Here is a 19,343-nt window from a genome sequence, read left to right as displayed (position 1 = left end):
CTGGGACCTCAGTGGCACTACCACCCATGGATGGAAGAGCAAGCAGCAAAAACAAAACATGTCTAAGATGGGCTTGATCAGCCAAAAAGGCAGGATTCTGTGCATGTGCTGGACTATGAGCAAACATTGTTCATCAGTTCTAACAAGAAATCACTGCGGAGATCAGAAGCAAAAATGTGCTTTCTCTGATCACGTTTGATCAACAGCCATGAAGCCACATTCCAAACCCATCGCAGGTTCTACTTCATGACCTTGAAAAGTTCTAGATATAGTGCATTGCTATGTCAGAAGCAGGGACACAGAACCTTCTGCCCCACGCATTAGGCCTTCACTAGAACCATTCCCACCGCTGCCTTGTAATCTGGATCCCTTATGTTCCAGCAAGCCTCCTTGGATAAGGAGCCCTTGTGACATGGAGTCCCATGTGGTGGTAGAGCTGTCCTGTAGTGGGACTAGAGCGGTGTAACTCCAGACCCTTGGAGATTAGTCATCTGTTCGACAGCTAAAAGGTACCTTAAAACCTCCCCCTGTATTGGTAGATTTTAGTGTGCAGGTCTAGCTGTGTTTCCTAGTTCCTTTAGAAGGACCCAACACCAAGATGCCTCTAGTGAACGTACATTTGATAAATAAATATCTCACATTGATAACAGTCACTTTGTTGAAGACAGTTCTGGATTGGGAACTACAATCATCCCGGGCAAAAATGTTCAAGCCAGATGCACATTGCAGGAGCTCATAACTAGAACGGGGTTAGCTTATGGTAGCCCACCGGGCTATGTAAGCAGCCCACTGAGAGAGTGGCAGAACGGCCAGCCAGAACTGGTTAAAAAAAGAGAAATGAGAGGAGCGTGGCTTGGATGGCACGGCGAATGGCGGCTTAACTGCGCTGCTCCTGTCATCCTTGGCCGACAGGCAGTCTTACCACCCTTCAAACGTTGCGGATGACATGCCGGCTTCACAGACCCATGAAGCGGATGACGGCGGGCCCCTGCTGAGATATTGTTCTTCCCGAGAGGCGTCTTAATCCCTGAAGGAACTGCGAGCTGCGATGACGGGCTGCTGCCTGTTGAACTCAAAATGGCGGCCATCATAAGGAGGCTAAAGGCAACCCAGGCAGTCCGGTGGACATCAGGTGGGATCACCACTGCTCTGATACCTGAGAGTCTGACCCCCCCACTGTGTGACCCGCGGACACCAGATTTGGCATATTGTCATTGTTATGCAAGTTACATATTGGATATTGGAGCACCAAGCTGGTCCACCATGTTGTCTGACCCTACAATGTCTGCCACCACGAGATTTATGTCATTCTTGAGCTCCCTGGCCACATGTTGTGGCAACAGGTCTCCTGCCTCACATAACCTGAAGCTAAGAAGCTCTTCTATGCAGTGGTCTGTGATGTGATACCTCTGTTCCTAGTTTTCACTAAGCACCCTGCCAGACTCTGCCTGACTTTAAGATGGCCACCAACCTTGTTTCATAACCTTGCCACAACAGCCTTTTATGTGATCTATGTGATCTTCTGTGTGATCTAAATTATCACTCCATCTACAGTGAGAGTGTGTCATAATGTGAACCACCTACAGCGAGGGAGCCATAACATGAAGCCTAACATCATAACGCCCAAAAGTATTTTCCGTCTCGCCACTGTTTGCCTAAAACAATCAAACTGCCTACAATACTACATGGTGCGACTGGCTTATTTACTCGTATCAACGCTTGTCTACTCGTATCTTATTTTGTATCTTATCCCTGCGTCTGGTATCTTTGTGACTGGTATCTTTGCCATCCGCATACAACAATATAAAGTACACACTGGCGCACTCCCAGCTTCGGCTTCCCCCAGGGAAAATCATGTTGGAAAAAGAGGAAATAAATGTATCAAAGCAGAACCCCAGCTCCCTGACTCACCAATGAAGAGTAAAAATGAAAACCCCAGCACGATGAACATAATACTCAAAAAATTGGAACTGGTCCATGACCTAACGAAATCCACCAAGCTTAACACGGATGTTATGCTGCAGGACTTATATTCCATCAAATCCGAACTCAGCTCCATCAACAATAGAATTACGGAAGCAGAGGGCCGCATTAGTACTTTGGAGGACAAATCCCAAACCTCACTAAGAGACATCCAAAGCCTACAGATACGCTGAAAAAAAGACATCGCCGAATTGGAGGATCGTAATCGCAGAGGAAACCTGCGCATCTTTGGTCTGCCGGAAGGTTCAGAAGATTCATCTCTCTTGTGCTTGGACTTCCTGGAAAAATGGCTTCCCCAAACAGGCCTCTCCTTTAAAAAAGACTTCGAACTCGAAATGGCCCATCGAGTAACCTCCTTCAGACCTACGAACAGGAATACCAACAGACAGATTGTTTGCCGTCCGCAGATTTCAACATGCAGAAATGATGCTCAATTATGTTCGTAAAAACAATCACATCCTCTGGCAAGGTTAGAAAATCTTTGTTTCCCAGGACTACTCCAGATCTACACTAGAGACAAGGAAGGGCTTCCTGGCTCATAGACCCAGTCTTAAGTCCTCAAACCTTCAATTCGTATTAATCGGTCCAGCGAAATTTAAGGTCATTGACAATGGAAGAAACCATATCTTCACCAACCCAAAAGACCTACGGTCTTTTCTAGACGAGAAGAGTTCGATCTCAATGGGCATGGGGCATGTCCCTGCATCCGCTCCTGCTTTCTCTGGGAACCAATGATACAGGCCCTCGCAGAGTTCCCAGCTCTGTATCCTTTTCTAGCTCCATATCAGACTACTATTGTGTCCTACCTGGGGGTTTCGCCTATAGTCTCTAGAAATGTCTGTAGAACTGCAAGGCCTTTTAGCACAAAAGCACACCACCAACCAACTAATTTCTGTCCAGCAAACATTCAGAGGCTCTCAGAAAGCCTTAACCGCAAATCTTTACTCTAACAGCAACTCGATACCATGTCATACATTCACATTTACCATCCATATATCATAGCAAAACACAACTTATAAAACATACCACACAGCAAAATTAAAATACAACATAACATATTTCATACTGTATCACATCACACCACACTACACCTTAGTTCACCATATCCCACCATCATATCCTCGCATCTCCGATTATTATCACATACAATTAATCCACATCATACCACACCATATAAAATCGCAATATCGTACATTACTCACACCACAAACATAAATAGCAAGACCACTATTAGGTTACTATCCTTTATGTTATGTAGTCTCAAGAGTGGGATACCCCTTGTTTGATTTACTCCAAACCTATTGCAGATCTTACTAGGGATGTTTTGGGGTATCTAGCCCACATGGTTTCATTTCTAAGTATCTAATATGGCATGTTCATTCTATCTGTTCGCAAGTTTACATGTTACTTGTCATTCATTAGCTGCTTGCTGTTACAAGGGATGGCCGCTCTCGCCCGCTGTCATCTCCCCCTCTTACAAGGTTCTGGGTTGGGTTAGGGGAGGGAATCGGGAGTTCGGGGTTTCCTTTTTTTTTTTGCTCTCTTGCATTTTCATGTTCTATTTTACCTTTATTTTTTTTCTTTCTCATCCCATTTCCTTCATGCTGTAGGTATATTGCCTCCACAGATGTTTACCCACAATCAAGGGTTACGCTTGAAATATGGTCATCTCCCTCACCTGGTGTCAATTCCTCTCATTAACACAAGTCCCAAGGCCCGCACATTGCTCTCACATCTTTTATTACGCCTTCCTGGGGTTCTCTTGCACCTCAAATTACAAGTTAGCTTTGGGTTCATTCAACCACGCTTTGCCAACCCTCGTAATGAACAATTCCCTGTTAGACAGAAGTTTAAAAATTGTCTCCTTAAATGTAAAGAGCCTTAACCACCCGATCAAACGGAAGAAAATCAAAAATACCCTACTAAACTAAAACCAGATGTAATACTGCTCCAAGAAACAAAGATGTCCTAAGGAGGTCTAGACAACTTTGGTAAGAGCTGGATTGCTGACATCACTAGCTCGCCCAGTGAAAACAAGAAAGATGGGGTAGCCACTTTAATCTAAAAAAATCAGTCTTTTCCACTGAATCACACTTAGCAGATAAGAGTGGAAGATGGGCCCAATCTAAATTCACGAAAAACAGAGCACTTCCATGTCCTCAACGTATAGGGCCTGAACACAGACGACCCGGAGTTCCCAGACTCATTAACCCTCCCCCTGAGCAAAATACCTGGCAATGACCTCATTATGATGGGAGGAGACTTCAACCTCCCCATGGATGTAACGTTAGATAAGACAATCCAGATCGATCCTTAATCCCTCTAGGGCACATAGGTCACTACACAAACTCTGTGAAAGATTTAGTTTACAAAATTCCTTAAGGCTTCAACACCCAGACACCAGAGACTACTCCTTTTTTTCAAACCCCCATAAATCCTACTCCAGAATCGATTACTTAATGATATCCAAACCACATGTGCACCTAATTGACCAAACAGACATACTATTGAGATTAGTCTCAGATCACTCAACCATAACTCTCGCCCTTATCGGCACCAATATGAATACCCCGAGTAAGATCTGGAGATTCAATGAGAGATCCTTCACCAAAAGAGAAATAAAAAAAAAAAAAAATCGAAACTATCTAGAATATAATACTAGTGCGGACACTTCCCCCGCCAACCATTGGGACACCCCGAAACCACAGTGAGGGGCACTCTTATTAATATACAAACTAAGATTAACAAAGAACTTCTAACCTTGGAACAAGATATTAAACATCTGGAGGCCACAGATCCGACATGGATGCCCAAACCATCTCAAAACTCTCCAACAAGAAATACGAGTATAATAGACTCCTAAGTGAAAGAGCGGTTATATGGGTCAACAAATTCAAATGCCTAAACTTATGAGACGCAAACAGAGCAGGGAAAATTCTGGCCTCCTACCAGAATCATAAGCAAAACCACAAGGGAATTGGTTTCCTCATGGAAAAATCTAACATTACACACACCAAACCATAGAAAATACAAGAAATACTTAAAGATTTGTGTCAGTCCTTATACACAGACGACTCAGGGACCCAAGCATCAGCCTGTGCGGAATACCTCAGAGACATACCACTTCCATCCATCTCGGATCAAGAGAAAGCTGTCTTAAGCTCCCCATTCTCTATAGAAGAGATAGACTCAGCAATTTGTTCATTAAAAACAAACAAAGCACCCGGTCCAGATGGCTATGCTGCCAGCTTTTACAAAACAATCGCCCAACTCTTCTGTCCCTTTTTCAACACTTTGCCGACTTGGGCACTATTTCCGGGACCACCAGAGAAGCAAATATCGTCGTAATCCCCAAAGAAGGGAAAGACCATACACAAGTTAAACACTACAGACCAATCTCTCTAATTAACCTGGATGCAAAGATCTACGCCATGATACTTTGTAAGATATTGGAACCTCTCCTGCCCCACCTAATCGGACACTCACAAGTGGGCTTCATGAAACACAGGCTATCAAATAACACCCGGCTCCTGAGCCACATTATTGAAAATGCTAAATTGGCCCCTTCCGAAACTGTAGCGGCTACCCTCGATGCTGAAAAAGTATTCGATAGGATCTCATGGATGTTTCTCCGTGAATCTCTTAAGAAATATAATTTAGGTGATGCCTTTACTAGAATGATCATGGCTCTGTATAGCAGCCCGTCTGCTAAGATCAGGTCTGATGGCTTACCACTGAATTTAAACTAGAAAGAGGCACGAGGCAAGGTTGCCCCCTCTCTCCCTCATTATTCATCCTATCCCTTGAACCCTTACTCCACAAGATCAGATCCAACCCCTACATTCATGGCATTGCCTTCAATAATATTTAAGTGAAAGTCGCAGCATACACTGACTATATCCTAATAATGTCTGAAAAGGCTAGCCAATCTATTCCGGCCCTACTCGAAACCATCGAAGAATATGCCCAAGTTTCTAAGTACAAACTTAAAGACAAATCTGAAATTTTCCCTCTGAATAATCTCTGCTCCAGTGCCCTGTTCATCAACACAGGTCGTACCAGGCAACCAACATTTGTGAAATATCTGGGCTTGGAATTCAACTCAGACTTACTGGAATCCCTGAAACTCAATGAGACACTAGCTCGAAGGAAGGTAGAAACCTTACTTGAGGGATGGAACCCCAAATTTTTAACGTGGTGGGGCCGAGTAGAGACCATAAAAATGATGATCACACCCATAATCAACTACCTTACAAATATGCTACCTTTAACTATCGGAGGAATTTCTAAAAAAGTATCGACAAACTATTAAACTAATTCCTTTCACAAAACAAAAGACCGAGAATTTCAATTAAAAAAACTACGCCTCCCACTGCATCTCGGTGGCGTTAATCCTGCTGACTTCAAAACTGCCTTCCTGGCCACACAGGGCTCAAAGTGGTTCGCCCAAGCCCTGGATTATACCCCACATGGCTTTCTGTAGAAAGGGAGCTTCTAGACGAATTCCACCCGATCTCTCTCTTAACCCCAAATCCCAACCCCAAACTCCCGCTCTCAGGCAAATATATCTTCCTCAACACAAAAAGGGCCCTCCTGAGAATAGATAGAACCTTAGAAACCCTGATCTCTAGCTCAAATATGACCTCCCCATGGAACAACCCTAAAATCAGAATACATGGCTCTCCTCCCAGTTGGTCCCACTGGGTCTCTCCCTTAGAGAACACCAGCTTGCTGGAATTGCAATGACACCATGGGTGATCTCCCTCATCGCTTCTATTGTAGCGCAGTCTCCCCTTTTTGGGACCCAGTATTTAGCTTCATCCATTCCACCTGTGGAGTCGCTCTAGAGGGGACTTTCTTAACACTACTCGAGGGTTTTTTAGACTCATACATAAGATCTCATGAAGACAGTCTACTAATTGATATCCTACTCACTGCTGCATGCAAACCTATCTTTACTAATTGGAAGAACACATCTGCCACCTCGTTCCGATCCTGGCTAAACTGGGTCTCCTTCTCGAGAGGAGCAGAAAACATTTCACTACAAAATTCCCCATGGATTGTACGCAACACACCCATCTGGAACTCCCTTGATAATTACTTTGCCACCTCTAAACCACCATGGAATCCCACCAGGAGATCCTCCTCTACATTCCGGTACATCTCTTCTCGCACATGCACACACGAGAGTAACTAGACCGGACAACATCACTCTCCTAAACCCGGTGAGGACTCCTTCGAGGGATCGGTGCACATAACCTGAACTCCACTTGAAACTAATTGCTCTACCTGCCTCCTAGAAGTTAGCCACAGACAGAGCGGGGTCGACTCTATACCTACTAGCACCCCTCCCTTCTCTCTTTATCTACCTCTATCATTTATTATATGTGAAACCATTCCACTCAAGGGCCCATCGAGACATCATACGTTGCTTTTCTTATGCTCATCAACTGTTACCAACCATCCAGGTCTGTACGCTGCAGATATGTATATCTCAGATTGACCCCTTGTATTAGTAGACTTTTTTTACTTTCTGTTTGCTCTTTATTGTTTATGAAAAATCCTCAATAAAATACTCCTGAAATAAAAAATAAAAATAGAGCAATGAATAAATACATTTTCCTCACAATGTACAGTTTAAAACAGACATGAAAGACAGCTTTAACATTGGGCAATTGTGTAGATTTCCTCTCAAATTTCACTCCCAGATTCTTCACATTTTGTAGCAGTCTGGGGCTGGCATAGTCCGTGGACATGAACTGTGTACCCACAGAAGAGGCCTACAGAATCTAGGTCTTGCTGTTACTAGACTTTTGTCTTTTAGAAGACATCCAAGAAATCACTGCCGACAGCTAGCCGTGGAAGTACAATTCCATAGCTACATTCATTAAACTGCCACTTCATACTTGGGGGAGTGGTATGGTCTGGAGGAAGTTGAGTTACAGTAGAATGTAGATAGTTTCATGGTTAGGTTATGGAGGAAAGGGGCTATAGGGGTTGGGTTAGGATAACTTCTAGGTGACTTTTTTGTATAGTGAAGCTTTAGTTTTATAAGGCAGAATACCTAGGAAAATCTGTGATGTGAACCGGTTTCAATAAAAGAGGCCTTTTTCACACAAACGCCAGTGTCAATGGTCTGAGGTGTGCCCCTCTCACCCAAATTCAGAAGGAAGGGAATGCTGACAAAGAACCACTGATGCACTTGTCCCACCCGCTGAAAAAACCCAGTCCACATCTTTCAGTTCAAAAGTAGTTACCACTTATTCAGGAAAGGTTGGAAAAAACACAGTGATCAGCCTTTCCACTAGCAATAATTACCACTGCCTGCCCTCCCACCATCTCTGGAAGAGACCAAGTCACACCACCGGTGGTACTACAGATTACCACATGCCTATATCTTCCTGACCCATTACTTACTATGAGAACAACAACCGGGCAAATACATGGAAACCATCTAGAAACTGGCACGGAGATATAGCAGATATATTAGATATGTGTAGAGGAGGGAACGCCACTGGGAGGTTGAGCTAGTCTTGAAATCTGGTTCAGCTCGAAGTCCTCTTCGACCTTCAAGCCCAAAATGAGCCCGAGCTTGCATGTGGCTTCTGCCAGCCACCCACCCTTCAACCTCACGAACAAAGAATTAAAAATAAATCAGTGACCTCTGATGTAAAAAGGAAATAAGATACCCAACTAGCAGCTGAATTGCACATTGCCCGAAACCTGGGATCAATACTGGCTTCAACAAATTGTGATCCTAGGCAAATATTTTTTTCCACCGTGCCTCGGTTTCTTCATTATCACTTATGAAAGCACATTCAAATATAATAAAAGAATCGCAAACGTTGGTCAGCAAGTATTGTCTTTTACACTTACCAACGGGGTTCGCGCCTGTAATGGGCGGACATCCTCAGATGTAGAGGCTAAAACTACGTTTAAAAGGGGCAGTATTAAGAGCAGAATTGATTTTATCATGGTAGATCTCCATTTATAGTCTATTATTCACAATAGGACTGTTCTGGACAGAGTAGACAGTGATCATGATGCATTGTTTTTGGAGCTATCAGGTATCATTCTCGTGCAACACCAAACAAGCCTAGTAGCAGCTCCTATTATTACATCTAATAATAAAAGGAAAATAAAATGACCACAGATAATTTCTGATGAAACGCTCCTACTGACAATTTATAAAGAGGTAGCGGAGGCCCTAGTTGTATTGGGAAATCAGGACACAAACGAAGACACCACTTTGTCTACTTTTTTGCACCTATCCTCTAATATAAAGGCTATTGTTAGAAGACAGTGTAATACCAAAATATCCACTGTTAGAGTTGCTCCATGGTATAATGAAGATTGCAAACGAAACAAATTCGCTCTATCCAGGGCAGTCAAGAAAGGAATAAGCGTCGATTTAATCAAGTTAAGAAGAGCCTGTAAGAGCATACAGGGTGAGGCCCAAAAGAGCATGTGAGGAAGACAATTGGTGCATATTGGTAGAGGCGTCAAAAAAGAAGGACTCCCAGACATTTTGGCACTTGCTATCTAAAAGCCTCAAACAGCCAGTTAGCGAAACTGATTTTTACATACAACCCCAAGTGTGGGAAGAGCATTTTCAGAGCTTGTTCTCAGGGGAAGTGCCCTTGTAGTAGGATGATACAGCTGCGACTAAAAGGGACCCCCTCATAGTTGACTGTGTGGAAGAAGTTCATTTTTCATTAGAGGAGACCGTTAATTTGATGTCTTCTCTACAGTCAGGGAATGCTCCATGGCTAGACAGGCTACCTGGCGACTTCTACCGCTCAGAACCTAGTATATGGGGCCCTCTACTCCATTCAGTATATTCAGCTATCACACGTGGTGGGGATATCCCAGACTCATGGAAAGGCTCTGAAATTCTTCTCACATTTAAAAAGGGCGACACGAGAGACCCGGAAAACTATATGCCCATCAGCCTTATAGATGTATCTAAAAAAGACAGTCAGTAAAATGATTTTAACGCACCTCCAAGGCTGGATGGAGGACTCCTGTATACTTTCTCATCTGCAGGCTGGGTTTAGATCTTTTATGAGTACCCTAGATCAGGTGTTTCGGTTTTTACTATTAATTTGGAAGGAAGTAACTATTCTTAAAGGTCATTTGTACGTCGTATTTGTTGATTTGAAAATGGCGTTTGATTCGATAGATCGCTCTAAGTTATGGGTTGCCTTAAGAGATCTTGGTCTTCCGGGGGGGGGGGGCTGCTCCAACTCCTGGTCCGGTTGCACACTGGCAACTATGCCAAAGTCAGGTGGAACACAGACGGTAGCCTAACACAAAATATCCCGGTTTCAAAAGGGGTACGCCAAGACTGTGTCTTAGCGCCAACCTTGTTCACTTTATATATGAATGGGCTTATTAAAGATCTCCATGACTGCGGAGGGGATCCACCAAAATTATTGGGCAAACAAATCCCCTGCCTTTTATTTGCAGACGATAAGCTGCTTATTTCTAAAGCCTCTATGGGTATTCAGAAAGTACCAACCAAGTTTGCAACTGCCTGCAAAGAAAGGGGTTTAGAAATAAACTGCTCAAAGACCAAGTTCATGGTTTTTAACCCGTATAAGTCAACAAAGAAGAAATTGGGGTTAGACACTCAAAGGTTAGACCAGGTCATGGAGTTTGGCTATTTGGAGGTTAGAGTAAGTGAGAACCGGTCTTGGATTCCCCAAATACAGAAGAGCGTACTCTCTCTGCAACATGTAGACTATGCTATAATTAAGAAAGCCAAAAGTCCCCCCTTCCGTCCAATTTCTCCATTCTAGCAATACATCGGGCAAAGGGAAAGGGCGCAGCTTTAAACGGGGCAGGACTGTGGGGGATGGAATGGAACAATTGAATCACTTAGAAGTATCAGGAAACACATTTTTACGAGCCACTTTAAACCTACCAAGGAATACGCCATTAAATCCCCCCCCCCCCCCACTTACACCTCGGGATAAGGTCTACTGTCCATTCTGCTGTCCTGAAGGTACTTCTGTTCTGAATTAGACTCTGGACCAGCTAGTCGCAGATTCCTGTTAAGGAGGCAAAGGAGGAGCTTCTAACTTATAGTCAAACTGGGCGCCTGGTACGGTTTAAAAAAGTAAAGGTCGGGCTCTATAAATTGGGACTCTTATGTGGGAAGATCCGAAATCTATTACTAAAACAATGGGGTCTGTTTTAAAAAAAAAAAAAAAGATTTTGGAAGTGTATTGAGTCCTCATGTATCTAAGTTAGGATCACCGGTTCCCTAACAACTTGTTTTCTAGATATCAAAAGCTGTTTTAAGTTAGAATCTTACATGGATGAAATTGAACTCCCTCCCCCCCCCAAAAAAAAAATTTGGAAAAATGCATCTGTAATCTCGCTATGCCCCCCCTGTAATGTTAACCCTGAAACACTAGAGCACTTTATAATTTTCTGTCCATTATTTGCAATGATAAGGAAAACCTGGATTATTCCGGCACGCCGTGTGCTATCTTTTTCACGCCCCAAAGAAGCACTGCGTGTCTTTACATCAGACACAACTAGGTAGTTTGTCTTCACACTATCTAGATGCTTGCTTTATGCATGGTGGAAAAGATCTGGAACCGGATAGAGCATGTGACATGCAGTGGCGTAGCTAGAGGGGGGCGGTGGGGGCAGTCTGCCCCAGGCAGCACTATTTTGGAGGCGGCAGCCGCGCGGCACGGGGGGCCTGTAGCGGCGGCCTTTATAATTTACTTGGGGACACTCACTGACTACTGTTAGTCACTACAGTAGTGTCCCCAAATAAATTATAAAGGACACCGCAACGGTCCGCCTGTGCCATACAGCCCCTGTGTCAATTACAAGTGCACCTGCTTGTCAATTCTATTACAGGACCGGAGGCTTCAGATTATGCTTCTCTTTCTTTTATTTGCTACTCACAGCAGCCAATGAAAATCGTTTTGTATGCAAATAAAACTACATTTCCCATGATGCTCGTCCATACATCACATCCTGTATAGCCCCATAAGAGCCACAGTATCCTGTTTCTCCTCCTCTTTCTTTGCTGCTCACACAGAGAGTTAAGTGCTCAGAACGTTATGTTGTGATTTATGTCTTATTTGACGGTTGAATTATCTCGGACGATGTTGCAGTTATGTTTGTGCTTTTATCGCGCTAGGTTGAATAATTGTGTTTAAGTAGGTGCGTTTTGTGCTGGGGCAATTTGTCTTCTGTTTTAAGTTGCCATATATTTCTCGATTTAGCGCTCGCTGGCGCTATTGTTATCAGCTTACCGGCGTCTTGAGAGGCTCCCGCTGGGAGCAGCGTGATCTATGGGGCGCTCCCGCTGAAGCATTGTACCTAATCACCTGGGCGGCCCTTCGGGCATGTTTTTCCTCCCCCGATGGCCTGCAGGCCCCTTTAGAGGTTCCCGCTGGGAGTGGCGTAATTGGTGATACGCTCCCGTCCGGAGCAGAGCTTTGGTATTTGCACGGGCAGCCCGTTCGGGCTTCGCGTCACTCCCTGCTGGCCGCTGAGTACCGCGCTGTTTTTTGTTTTCACGCGCATGGCTCAATTAAATCCTAAACAGGCGCACACCATTTATTATTTGAATGCAAGTACTGTGGGGCATTCCCCGTCAGGAGCGGTGAATCTTTAACGCGGGTGGCCTGACCGCAAAATGCCGCGCTGCCCTCGGCAGCTTCCATTGACAGGGTTGTACGCCACAGGTCCCCCTCAGGTTTACGTGTTTAATATTTGCATCGAGTCAATGTTGCCTAGGGCCAAGGCCTTTGCCTCCAATCCCAGAGGTTCAGGTTTCGCATCCAGGTTCTCCGGGTTGTGTTTTTTTCGCATGACGAAATTATATTTAAAATTTATTTTATATTAAAATTTGAATTATTACAATTTAGGCTTGATATTTTCTCTGATGAGTGTTCTCAGTCTTAATACTGCACTGGCTTGTGTGCGCGTGGTAGCGCGGTTGGTTTAGCCCGCCCGGGTTCAGATTAAAGTCGCTCCCACAGGAGTGGAGATGTCACGCTGATGATGCCTGCGACATAACTGATTGGGCAAACGCTTGATCTTCATGGGAAGGACTTGGTATGGCCTAACACAGAATCATAACGCTCCCTCAAGAGCGGAGATACTGCGCTGTCGTTTGCAGCATTCAAAATGAGTCACTGTGGGACAGTGGTTTATGTCTAGATTATTACTCAAAGGTTAGGTGTTTCAAGGATTATGGTTTTCTGGATTAACATTACTCCTGTCACTTCCATAGGGCTGTTCTGATCATTGCGCGGTCACGCGCCTTCTCCGCCAAAGGCTTTCCCTAGTAGCCGAGTGCGGTTATGGAGTCATAACGCTCCGGTGTGCGTAACCCAATTGGGCTACATTTGGGCGATTTTGGTCTACGCACGTCGCACGCGTCCCCAGTTTGCTTCAAGGTTCCCAGTGCCTCGTGCCTTACATGAGCAGATTTCTTTGTACGCCTTCCAGGCTGTAACAATAGGCTGGCCCTTGGAGTGTGCACACGCTCCTGATATTTCACTACGACTCGGACGCCCGTGGGGCTGGAATAATTTGACTACAGCTTTGCTGAGGAGCCGATACATTATTATTTTTCAATTCTCGTGTGCACAGGGTTGGCTCCCCCTCTACTCCTCCGTTATGCTGTGCTTGGCACTACAATATTGAATACGGACACCCCATGGCAACGCATGGGTGAAATATATAAGGAGGATGTGATCTATTCGAACGGAGCGCACAAGTCTCCTGAAATAATTCTGTTGACGCTCAGGTTCTACACGTCATGGAGTAGGTCAACCGGGCCCCAGATGTACCAGTCCCTAGCTCGGGGAAGCAAGGCTTGATTGACGCCAATCATTCTTGAGTCACATTTCCTTGGGCATGTTTTTCCCTACCTCACTCAACATGATGAATATTGGGACATCCGCGCGCGCTCGACGGGACTTAGATAAGGGCACAATAGTTTATAGTTCGGGAACTGCGGCCGGATACACTGGTTACGGTGGAAGAGTCGTCCTGCGTCAACACCGGTCTCCTCCTTTACTTGCTAGTTGTAAAAGAAATCACAGAAACGGTTTCCCGTAACTGACAGGTTGCTGGGACAAACTCATGGTCTTGGCAGGACACAAGCAGCAATGGACAACTTTGACGTCCTGACTGCGCTGGCCCTTGGCGACGAATCTGCTCTGGGACAGCTTAGTTACTGGTCGCATCTATGATATGTAGACATATTTAACCTTTGGTTACACCCTCTGGAATTAGGAGCATCTTTCACGAGGCCGGTCCTTTGTGGACAGTTTAGGGATTTCGGTTTGTTTTACCAATTCTTTTCCCACCATGTTCCACAAATTTCTACCGTATGTCTTTCAGGAGGGTATCTCATGGCCACCATTTTTCCTTCCCGTCATTGGCAGCTGTTCCGATGACGGATCAGAGGGTTAATTATATATTTTCCTCCAACTCTCTAACTAGGTGATTGCTTCCTCAAGGGAACAGGGCATCCTCCCAATCGGGTTTAACGGGAGATATATATGCTTATCTTAACACAGACATAGGCCTTAGCCTCTCATCTTTCCCGACGTCAGATTTCCTCTTCGGATTCCAATTGGCCCTCGGGGTTACAATTTGTAATGGCCTGTTTCGGCTAGTCACTTCGATACACTTGTGTCGATTGGCTTAGATTTTTTTTCCAGAGTTCTCATTCCTCACAGATCAGGTATGTCTTACACGCTCCAAATTAGGGAGCTCCAAAAGGGCCCATTCTGAGGTTATCCATGCAGAGGGTTCCATTTCGGGCGGTTGCCGGAGTAGTGGTGCGCTTAGCATCGTCCGTCAAACTGTTTTTCCTGCCCTCCAGTCATTTCCGGTCTTTTTCCACATAGGTCTCTTAAGGAGCTATGGTTCAGTGGCAAGTATTGTGCCTTTGGTAGCAAAGGCTCTCGCAGGATAGGGGTTCAAATCCTGCCAAAGCTCTCAACGTATCCTAGTCGGTGGGACTGAACTAAGTTTCCCTCCGTTCCATCCACATTTCGGAGAAGGGGACGCAAATTTGCATTGATTAGCGGAAGCGATCTTTGCAACTCTCGCATGGAAGTCTCCATTTTGTTTTCCAGTACTCCTTGAGTCGGCAGCGTCCTGCTCAGGGTCCTCCGTGACCCTTTACAACATTCCATCTCATGCAGAGGCGCTCATGGTGAATTGGGGCAGTGGGCCTTTATGCTATACCAAGGAACTATAGCTCAAAGGTTAGTCTTGCGCCTTTTGGTGGCAAGGGTCAGGGTTCGAAACAGGTCAATGCTGTACATTCAGTTTCCCCAGGTGGTATATTTTTCAAACAATGTTTTTTGTTATGATATACGTTTTTCGGACACGCTGTCGGCGTTCATTTAACAACCCTAGGTCCTTCCATGCAAACAAAATATTTTTTCGACGTCGGAAGATCGTGTTTGTTGGTACGTACATGTCGCGTTATCTCCGTGAGGGCTGATTTTCCTACTTTGTGTATGTTTTATCAGGTAATGTAATTTGGATTTGCGTGGCGTTCACTTCGCAGCAGCCATTTCGGCCATTTATGCAGATCATTTTTAGATACAGGCAAGTTGGTGGGCTTGCGCCGTTTTTTTCTGGGAGTTTTTGAAAGGTAATGGGTAGCATAAAAACCCAGACTAGAATAATCCTTTCTGTGGGAGGTTCTCTCGTTTTTTCTTCTTTGAAAAGTGGCCAACTAATAATATGTCGACAAGGAATAGACTATTGTCAGGCTGTGTTACGAGGCCTTCTAACTTTCGGTGTTCCGACGACGGGGGAAGGCCCACGATTTCACAGGTACAGTATCTACTCCAGGAAGTTTCATTATAATTGTCAGAATTACATCTGGTCAAGGTCTGTTCACATTACGTTGTCCAAGTAATGCAAATTATGTGTGGTTTCCATGCCTTAAGGCTTACAAGGGAGGTTACTCTGTGTTTACTACCTGAGGTTGTGATATAATTGTTGTGATATAACTGTTGATTACATTACAGAACCTTTACATATGTGTCTGCGGCTATTATAGCCGGTGGTTGATGGCAGTTATGCCAGAATACGGTATCCATAACCAAATGTTTGAGACAGTCTGATTTTGGGGCCATATCTCTCAATATTGTTTGCTGATTTCCATAGTGCAGCATATTTCAAGATCTACTGATTGATTTTCTCAGTCTATATTTACACAGTTTATTATAAACCGGTGGGTGATATGACTGTAGTTGTGTTGGATAAGCATTAAACTAGCATAATCCGAAGCCTCCGGTCCTGTAATAGAATAAAAAAAATTGCTAGCATTCGCGGCAAGAATTTTCAATTCTATTAAGGACACGGAGGCGAGTATTATCCCACCCGGTTTTATTACAATATTGGTAATGATTACCCACCCGCATGTACTTGATATTCTGTATAAACAGAAGTTACGAGTTATCTCTGTCTCATTCCTTTCAGGTTCTGGGAAAGAAGACAGAGCAAGTGTACTTCTGGTTTAGAAGACGTAAAATTCCAGTTTGGATATGGTTCTTCTACGTTGGAGAATGATTGCTGGACTCATATTCCTTATTTTGGACTGAAGGTATTAATGTTATTGATTGTTAAGGTTCGAGCAAAGAAAGAGGGGGAGAAACAGGATACTGTGGCTCTTATGGGGCTATACAGGATGTGATGTATGGCCGAGCATCATGGGAAATATAGTTTTATTTGCATACAAAACGATTTTCATTGGCTGCTGTGAGTAGCAAATAAAAGAAAGAAGCAAAATCCTCGCCTCCGTGTCCTTAATAGAATTGAAAATTCTCGGCGCGAATGCTAGCACATTTTTTATCCTGCCTGCAGTGCACGCACTACCACCACCTAGCGTAGTGGTGGTGTGGTGCGGTACACGACGTACCACGTTTGGCAGAGAGACTGCACAATGTGTTCTCAGAACTACGCAGGGATCTCTCCGAATTAAGTGTGTCGTATTTTATATGACTCGAAGGAGTCTTGCTTATTCACAAAACACCGAGAGCCTCTGCTCAAACTCACGAGGCTGTATCTGGGGGCTTCAGAACTACGGAGGAATCTCTTCTTTCCTCTCGCCTAGCATCTTACACAATTTAATGGTAGTCTCACGTGGGCTCAAGACATCTAGAGATTCTCCTCCAGCTATTCACAATACCCGCCTCCCTGTGTCCGATCATTTGTGGCTGTGGGTCCCGTCCCAGGGCCATCAATCTTGTAGCACGCGACACCGCTACCAATGACGGCCCTGGGCATAATTTCTGGCCAGCCCTCGCGCTAAAACATAACGCAGCAGTGACGGGTCACGCAACTCCACCACCACGCGCTCGTTTTTCGTGAGGAGTCGAGTCTGGGGCAGTGGCGACCAGTGCAGCACACCACCGTTTAATCTGTGCACAGTTGAGGCGCATTGAATGCAGCCAGCCCAGGGGTTCTGCAGTCCACGGAAGAATCCAACTCCTACTGCTGACTGCAGCAGCGAGCGGTCCGTTTTGAATTGCCACGCTTGCCAGCCTTGCACAAAAGGGTAGGTGAACTGAGGTATTCTCCGGGTTTGTTTTCTATTTGCACACTCAACATGAACAATAACATTGATTATGAAAAAAAGGCTTCGGCACTGCACATGGTTTGAAGTCACAATTAATGATATGGTAACTTAGGATAGAAATATTTATTGGCATGGCAAGGCCTCTTGGATTGCACTCACGCTTCAGCAGCCTGCCTGGCTCGGTCACTGGTCAGCGCGTTATTAGCACCAGACAGGATAAGGTTTTTTCACAAATCCTGCTGGGCCCCCAGTTAGACATTGCTGCTACACTGGCAAGGCCCATGCTAAATTATATGAAATACTTAACTAGTTTCCAGCCACTGTGTTCATGCAATTGGTCTGTGGTTTTGAAGCAGTTTTAGTGAGCACAAATGTAAAATCATGTAGAATGTGAGTAGATTGTGGGCATACAACCATTTTACAGTTAGACCAGGTGCTTTGCAAGAGTTTTTTATAGTTTGTCCTTGCTCATAATAGTATAATTTCTTATGTGTTATCTGTTTTTATGTCCACAATTTCTTGATTTTACTCTTTGAAAAAGTGTCACTTTTAGTGTCATACCATTAGTAGTTGTATGTCATTCGTAAGTACTCTGAAACCTTGAAACTGGCTCCCCTAAGCACTCTTAAAACGTGGCAACTATGCAGTCTGTGTTTCATGTCGGATAGGGTCATTCCATTTCTGGTGCTTTGCAATAGTTTAAGATCGTCATAGCTTTTCTTGTTGCTAGAATAGCTGTAATTTCTGATATTTATAGGTTTCCCGCGTCCTCATTACTTGATTTTTGATCGCGAGAAAGTGTCACTCAGTCATTGAACGTCACTCATAATTGCACAAAAAATTTGAAAATGTCACACTTAAATCTGAAACCTTGGCAGCTATGTGCTGGGCGATTTGCTGCCGGCTGCAACAGAAACAACCCCTACTGGAGCCTGAGGACGGTAAGAGCTAAACAGTTGTCACGAGGGGAGGAAAGGATCTTTGGTGAGTGGCAGGGCAGTGGGCACAAGTCCTATATAAAGAAGTGGGGGGGGGGGAAGGGAACTAACCAAGTCAGCAAATGACATCATGACACGTGCCATCCATAGCTGCCAAGGTTTCAGATTGCTATGTGGGACATGTTCATAATGTCAGTGTGGTTATGAGTGACATTTGACACTTTCTTGCTAGCAAAAATCAAACAATGAAGATGAGGAAACAAATAGCAGAAATTAGACCCATTTGAGAAAGGAAACACTCTTAAAAGATTTAAAACTGCTGCAAACGCCTGCTGCAGCGGACTACAATTAAAAAGAAAGCTATGGACAGCTAGAAAGCGGGTCACTCGGCTCCGCTAATTATTAACATCAATAAGAGCAAGGACCTGCGGTGAGGCTGTAGAACCTCTGGAGCGAAGGTGTGCAATAAGAGCCACTGACGATACAAGTAGAGAACACAGATCTTTACTGGACCCCACCAATGTAGAAGGGGTATCGCTGGGTGCACATGAGGCATTCAGAGTTGTAGTGGCGTGAGCATCACCAGAGCCTGCCCTGATGTCCTGGCATAAATATCCCCATTGTAAATACACCAGACGACACTTCTGGCAAAGGTTGACATTTATTTTCTGCCCATGGCACAGAAGCAGCTTGGTTTTCAGTCGGGTATTCAGTCCACCCTGCATTGCGGTTTCAAGCCTGCAGCATAGCAAGTGTCTAAAGACCCCTAAATCCAACACCCCACCTTCAGATCCAGATGCACGCAGGTAAGTGCAAAAGTAGTCTGTCTCGAG

The 19,343-nt window shown here is 44.6% G+C and overlaps 1 protein-coding gene across 1 annotated transcript in view; it reads left to right on the top strand.

Moving 5' to 3' along the window:
• LOC146830366 (uncharacterized) overlaps positions 1-16,773 on the top strand; it is a 138,765-nt gene extending 121,992 nt beyond the window's left edge. The window contains exon 18 of the mRNA XM_085604555.1: positions 16,474-16,773. Within this exon, the coding sequence (XP_085460681.1) occupies positions 16,474-16,687 (214 nt within the window). The 3' untranslated portion in view covers positions 16,688-16,773. The remainder of the gene's footprint in view (positions 1-16,473) is intronic.
• Positions 16,774-19,343: the final 2,570 nt, after the last annotated feature.

Source organism: Triturus cristatus, chromosome 5_1 (assembly GCF_964204655.1).
Source record: "Triturus cristatus chromosome 5_1, aTriCri1.1, whole genome shotgun sequence".
In the NCBI taxonomy this organism is placed as follows: Eukaryota; Metazoa; Chordata; class Amphibia; order Caudata; family Salamandridae; genus Triturus; species Triturus cristatus.
This window is presented reverse-complemented; position numbering and strand designations above follow the sequence as displayed.